Source organism: Lepidochelys olivacea (assembly GCF_965140295.1).
Source record: "Lepidochelys olivacea isolate rLepOli2 genome assembly, chromosome: 2".
NCBI classification, from domain to species: domain Eukaryota; kingdom Metazoa; phylum Chordata; order Testudines; family Cheloniidae; genus Lepidochelys; species Lepidochelys olivacea.
This window is the reverse complement of record NC_140412.1, coordinates 100,830,854-100,838,219: the sequence shown is the minus strand read 5'-3', so window position 1 is coordinate 100,838,219 and position 7,366 is coordinate 100,830,854. Positions and strand designations below refer to the sequence as shown.

At 42.0% G+C, this 7,366-nt stretch overlaps 1 protein-coding gene across 1 annotated transcript in view; it reads left to right on the top strand.

Moving 5' to 3' along the window:
* The first annotated feature begins 279 nt into the window (after positions 1 to 279).
* LOC311515316 (lysine--tRNA ligase-like) overlaps positions 280 to 7,366 on the top strand; it is a 33,033-nt gene continuing 25,946 nt past the window's right edge. Inside the window, exons 1-2 of the mRNA XM_084618308.1 lie at positions 280 to 338; positions 5,888 to 5,963. Of these exons, the coding sequence (XP_084474434.1) occupies positions 301 to 338; positions 5,888 to 5,963 (114 nt within the window). The 5' untranslated portion in view covers positions 280 to 300. The remainder of the gene's footprint in view (positions 339 to 5,887; positions 5,964 to 7,366) is intronic.

Below are 7,366 nucleotides of genomic sequence, written 5' to 3'. Positions count from 1 at the left end.
GAAGGTGAAAGAGGAGATATTTTAAACCTGAGTCATTTGGACCCCAATTAAAAATCCCCTTATATGTATTATCCCCTCATTTTCAATTCATTAATCTTTATAGGTGCCCATATAATGTCTTAAAAAAACAAGAGCAGTCACAAATCTAGGGTAGAGCATGAAGTTTAACTTTCACTTTCTAAATTTCTGACACTCACGTGACTACCTTCAAGTGTCCATATAAAGCTAAGTGAAAGAACAGATCAAGCATTCCATGCTGTAACTTATGCTGTAACTTCATCTGCTCTCAGCTTTGCAAAGATGACAGATCCAGGAAAGACTTCAGCTGTCTCTTCAGGGTAAGCCATTGTTGCCAAACAGGCCATCATTATGAGGAGTGTTGTGAAAAAATTGAAATTCAATTTTTTTAAATGATTTTTTTTTAGTGAAAATATTCCTGTTCTAATTTACGTATTGTTTGCAAACTAATTGTCAGTTCATTAACATATAAAGCACTCTAATAAATGCTACGTGCAATTATGATTACACTTAATGTTTTGTCGTTGCCTTCTCTCAATTTAATATTTTGTCTTGCGATATATTGCATGAGGAGTTCCAGTAGTATCCGTTATGGGATTGCAAGCTGGAAAAGAGAAAATCTTTCTCTTTAATTTTGCCGGTAGAAAATGTAGTAAATACTGTTGTTTTTTCCCCCCACACCTTGATATTTTCAACTGCTCTGGAAAGAAAATACATGTTTTGAGACGAATGGGCCATTTCTTGCTTTAGTGTGGGGGATAGGTATCATTCAGCTCTACTTACTGTATTTCTATGATTCGTGGTCACCTCTTTGTGATGCAACACATTAATTGCTATGGCTGTCCGTATTTCTATTTTAAACTTCTTTCTCTTGAGGTAAGAATAGTATCTGTCTACTGACTTTCAGGGATGAATTACAGGCAATTCTGCAATTTTACATAATGTCATGGAATGAGTCACCCGACTGCCGACTGGAGTCGGCATCCCAAGAAGCCATCCCAAGTTTTACACGGGGCCCAGTCCGTGAAGGAGTAGACCAATGTGGGAAATAGTTTCAAGCTGGTACAGTAACTCCTCACTTAATGCTGTAGTTATGTTCCTGAAAAATGTGACTTTAAGCGAATCCAATTTCCCCATAAGAATTAATGTAAATAGGAGGGGTTAGTTTCCAGGGGAATTTTTTTCACCAGACAAACTATATTTTATTTATATATATATATATATATATATATATATATATATACACACACACACAGTATAAGTTTTAAACAAACAATTTAATGCATTGCCCCTTTAAGTGTGCTGACCCAACTCTAAGTACATTGCCTTTAAAAAGATCAGGAGGTTGAGACAACAGCTGTGGTCTCTCTGTCCTGTCCCCACCCTGCTCTATATGGAGAAGGGATAAGCGCGGGGCAGGAGTAGGGGAGAGGGGGACACCCTGACGTTAGCCCCCCTCTTCGCCCCTCCCCTGCAGAGCAAGCAGGAGGCTCTGGAGAGCAGCTCCAAAGCAGGGGGCAGGAGCAGCACATGGCAGTGGGGGGAGGGACAGCTGAACTGCTGGCAATTGATAGCCTGCTGGGTGGCTGCCGCACAGGAAACTTAGGGGAGCGGGGAGCTGATGTGGGAGGGGGGGTGGGCGGGGGCTGTCGGTACACCCTGGTTCCAAGCCCCCACCAGCTAGCTGCAATGGGCTGCTCTTCCTGCAAGCAGTGGACAAAGCTGGTGACTGCCAAAGACTTCTAAGGGAGCATTGCACAACTTTAAACAAGCATGTTCCCTCATTGATCAGCAATGTAAGGTTAACCGGGATGACTTTAAGTGAGGAGTTTCAGAGTAACAGCCATGTTAGTCTGTATTCGCAAAAAGAAAAGGAGGACTTGTGGCACCTTAGAGACTAACCAATTTATTTGCGCATAAGCTTTCGTGAGCTACAGCTCACTTCATCGGATGCAAGTGAGGAGTTACTGTACCTAACAATGTCAGGTGTATCCAGTGAAGCGGCTTCTTCTTTCCCCTAATAGTACATCTTAGTGTATTAAAAGGTCCTTTCAGATACACCAGTAAAAATATCAACGGTTTGCCCAATCAGCTGGTTTGATTGATTACAAGCATAAGTATGGAAGTATGACAATTTTAGATGGAACCCATTATTCCAGTTTTATGTCACTAGAGTAAAAAAAACCAAAACTTGTATATGATGAAGGAAGAACTATAATTTTGTTATAAGACTCCTTTTTGTAAAGGTTAGCTGGGCTACAAGTAGTTAACTTTTGGATGGAAGATGTTTCTGGTTTAGGAAGACTGAGAAAACAAATCCACAGAGATCTTTCATCTGTTTTTCCTTTGCCATAATTTTGGGATAAAGCGCCGGTGTGTGCAATACTGTAACGTAGTGTGAAGACACTAGACAGTTGGAAAACAATTTCAGAGGCCAAAGGTGCAATTCACAGGGATGATACTACATCACCTGCAATAATGCATTTTTGAAGAGAGCAGAGCAACAGCCGATTTCAGATATTCGGTTTTATGGTGGTGAATGCTAAGGGTGGCAATGGACACAAATACTTCAAGCAGTTTTGGATTGGTGGTTTTTTTTTGGTTTTTTTTTTACAATATTTGATTTCTAGAGGAATCATCAAAGACAAGGAAACTTTCCATTCCTGGTGAAGGAATGAATTTAGAACAGTGTCCAAGATTATCTCTTGGCAGATAAGAATGTGTCCATTCCTTACATGTAACCTGTTGGTTCTGGGCAGCAGTGCATGGGTGCAGGATGTTGTGTACATTCATTGGATTGTGAAGAAATCAGAGTTTTATATGCTTGCTTTAGAAATTTCTTCCCCATTTATCTGATTTCTAGTTATGGGTCTCTTTTGTGGTAGCTATTAAGAATTCTCAGGGCCAGATCCTCCGCTGATGTCAATCAACATAACTCCATCAAAATTGATGGAGATTTAACTGGTGTAAATCAGTATATATCTAACCAACATAACTCCATTGATTAGGTGATCTACAGAAGCTGAGAATCTGGCCCCTATATACCAGTGGTTAATAATAGGTCATTGCTCCAAAACCACAGCTAAGACTTGGTGTTGTCACTTATCACAAATAGTTCCTCAGGGGTACAGGATGTTGATGCGGGGCAGTGATTAAATATTTCTCTAGCCTCTCTGCATTCCTGTTCTGAGGCGTTCCTCATCTTCCACTTGATCATGTTGTCATAGGTCTTTGCCACCCCAGCTCTCTCTCAATTTTTAGAGTACATCAGTGTTTTTTCTTTGAGGTCAGTGCCTGAAGAGAATTGTCCTGAAGGAAGCAGATTCTCCAGGATCACTGGCATTTTTTGTAACTCTGTAGCCTGCCACAGTGGTATTTTGGGGTAAGGGATTTTCAGAGGCAAAGCTCTTTCTGGACTTCTGCCTCTTGGGTGGTGGAATGTGACCATGCAGTGGATGTCTTAGATCATCACCTATTTTTTTGTGTGTGGTTTTTATTGATGGTATGCTGTCTCACTGATGATACAGTCCCAGTGAGGCAGTCCACTGACAGTGTGGGAGTCCATTTCATAGTCCCTGTGATGGTGCTACAGGACTGAATTTAATATCAATTTTCTCTGCATGGCTTCTTTAAGCAGAAAACTTAAAGTAAATCCACTTTGGTTTCAGATGCAAAGAATACTCCAACATAATAGCTCTGAAAATCCACTACTCTGAAATCCAACATAATAGCACCATCTAGCTGTTATTTAGTGCTATTATGTTGGAGTATTCTTTGCATCTGAAACTAAAGTGGATTTACCCTTCAGTTTTCTATTCACGGTCAAACTGATTCAAGGATCCAATAAGGCTGCTGATGTGAAGAGGCTGTCTGTGGTTGAGACACTGCAGAGTTTTGAGCCGATGTCAGTGCCGTAGGTAGCTGATTTATTTTCAGTGCAGGCAGAAATTTGCAGTTGATATTTATGGAAATTCTGCTTTGAGTCCTGCAGGGCAAGACAGCCCTGGCAATAGTGGCTGGCAATCAGTTGGGGATGAATCCTCCAGAAAACTCAACACTTAAAACTTTTTAGATCAACTCACTAGTTGATCATTAGTGAACGGTACTGGATGTTGCAACCTGAAGTCACCTGCAAATCCACTAGCCCTGACCAGGGCCAGATCCATCCCTGCGCAGGCACCAGTGCAATGGACTGTGCTACTGTAACTTGTGCCCCTTTTGCAAAGGCCCTTGTGGGGCTTGGCAGGGACATAGACTTGCCAGTGGAACAGATCTTCCCCAGCAACACCTTCCCACCCCCAGTCTGCCTCCTCCCCCTGTACCCTGCACCTGCTGTGCCCAGCACCTGCTGTGCCCAGCCTATGCTCAGGTTTGGAATAGAGCTGACAGTGCTAGTAGAGCTTTCTGTGCCGGGGTATTGCCCAAAGGTGGGGGCCTTACACCGGCCCTAGGTTCCCTTTGTGCTAGCCTCACTGGAGTAAAAGGGCCACAGGGCAGGGGTAAATCAGGGCCCATTTTGTATTCATAATTTTTAAACATTAACGAGCCCGAATCCTCAGGTTTGATAAGAGCAGCCCAGCTCCCACTGACTCCTGGCTCTCAGGATCAGACCCATTGTTACTAAACATCATGACTGATCTTTCTCTACAACCTTTCATCAGTGGGCCCCAAAGAAGTGAACAAACCACATCTGCAGGAACTGAGTTTCAGATCCCAGTGACATGCTGCCCGTTCTGTGGGAAGGCAGCCATTATACAGTGAACAGCAACATTTAAAACACCCCCCATTTCCTCCTCCTCTCAGGAAAAAAACAACCAACAGTTAGGACGTAAATGCTTGGCCAGGATAAATAACTTTTTTTTCCACTTGAAACTTCAGGAGAAATTTAAGTGAATGGAATGTAACTATCTGATCTGAATTTGGCCAGAACCCTGCCTGGAGTTAACACCCTAATTTCTATAGCAGTTTCCATTGGATCTTTAATGACTACAAAGGGCAGGACCTCAGATTTGTCTGAAATATATCACCCCTAGTTGCATACTAGGGCATTGGTTCACTTGCTATGTAGTCTTTGTGTAGCCACTCAGATATCTAGCATGATCTGTAACACATTTGATTAAATCTCCTCAATATGACTAAAAACAAAAGCTTGATTTTAAGTCACACTGTTACATTAAGATTTCATATATAAAAAGCCTCACTTGTTACAAATGACTAGATATTTAAAATATTTTCATCTTACTTAATATAATGAATGTACTAGTCCATACTTCAACTTTTTGGTTCACTTCTTGCATTTCATTAGGCTTGGGCAATGGTAATTTGCTTTTGTTTATAGTCTTATTCTTTTCAGTTTCACTTTGATCCTCATGAACAATGCTGCTGTGTTTGACCCTAAATAAAATACACTTATTTTTCTCACTGTTGCCAGCTCTCATGATAAAAATCATGAGGCTTTATTCTTCATAAAGCCTCAGCTTCTGGAGTCAGGTGATTATCTAAGAATCTCAGCTTCAATTTAAACAAAAGCACATTTCTAACCCACACTGTTGTAGAGGAAAGCTTGCAAGCATGAAACATAAATGCTCAAAACCAAGAAGGCAAATAAAAACCCTGCATTTATTATTTTTTAAATCTTATAAGTTTTCGGAGCCTGAATCATGATTTTTGAAAGCTTGGGGTTGGCACTGCTGTTTCATTGATATAAAGAAATCGGGGTGGAATTCATTCATATTAAGGTTTGTAACCAAGCTCCTTTAAAAACATATTTAGCTTTTTTGGGGAAAGTGCAGCATATTGGGCCTACAAGAACTGGCAGTGTCCTCTGAAAGTTCAGTGTGAATTCACTGTGGAGATTCTTCTTTTGCAGGGATTTTCAAACAACTAAGCCCAAGACTGTGTCTGACCAGGGAAAAGGAGAACCTGAAGAGGAATATGGACCCCAGGTGAGTATTCCCTGCTGAGCTATAACTGACTATAAGCAGGACTGGACTTAAACTGTTTTGAATCTTTTGAGATGTGCTGCTAATGGCCATTCAAAGAAGATTTTGTCTATTGCTCCTGGGGGAATTGTGCCACTGCATAATGCAGAATTAATGTTCTGCACAGACTTTAATTTTTCCCGCAGAATTGGCGCTGCTGGCTGCTGCTAGGGGCTGCTGGACCTAGCAGAACCCAGCCCTGCTTGGTCACATGTGCAACCAGGCCCTCTCTCTGCATGGTAGCTGCCAGAACCAGTGAGCTGTGTCCCACGGGGAGAGGCAGCAACACCTGGGAGCAGCAGGGAGGGGGCTGCTGCTTTCTGGGAGGGGAGACTGGGGTGGGGAGGACAGCTGGGCGGGGGTGTGATTCAAGCTATTCTGCGGGTGATCAAAACTTTAAATTGTGGTCCTCTCCTCTCCTCTCCTCTCCTCTCCCTCCCCTTCCCCCTCCCCCCGCTTTCAGGAGGTATAGGTCATCTGCCCAGCGGGACAATAATGAAGCTGCTCAGAGCCTGCAACTGGGCTCTCAGTGGGAGGGGATATGGGTATCTGGCCCTGTGGCTGGGCTCTGGTGTGTGTGTGTGCAGGTGTCTGGTGTGGCGGGGACCCATGCAGCCCTCTCCAGCACACCCAAATACCCTGAGCCGCCCAACAAAAGCATAACCGAGAAACAGGAACGGTGTAGTCATAGGCATTTCTTTAACACTCTACTCTTGGGACACTCTCTTTCACTGCCTGTGTTGTTACAGACATACTTGCTGACAGGTATTTTTAAGTTACCAAAAAATTGAAACTGGTGTGATTATATTGTGGTGTTTTGACACACAAAATATGCAAAATTTTTAATTTTGGGGGATTCTACTCCAAAGAGTCTATACCCAATTGGACTGGTATAATTACAATTCAAAATCAGTTTAGTTGAACTGGTACAAACCCCTGTATGGACATCCTTGAATCCATGTAATCATGGTTTACTTACCCCCACCCCGGTCTGTGAAGTGACAAGTAAATTATGGTACCATATAAAAACTCATTTCACTATTAAAACAAACAATATGACGCAGAGGCAACTTTTGATATTCATTGTGTTTTAATTGAATCTCACAAGATGTTTATCTCTGTCTCTATTATATTGACATCAGAATCGGTCAAAATCACCACAGCACCAACTCTGACTCCTGTTCCTACTTGTTCTGCTGTCTTGGTACAAAGCAGGAAGAAAGCTGGCTACCCTGAGACCACTACTAATTGATTTCAAATAGATTCTATAGTCCACTACCAATTCACCTTAACTTTAGGTACCTATATTTGAAAATTTTGGCCAACATTTTATATAGTAAAGTTGATTATATGTAACCCACACACTT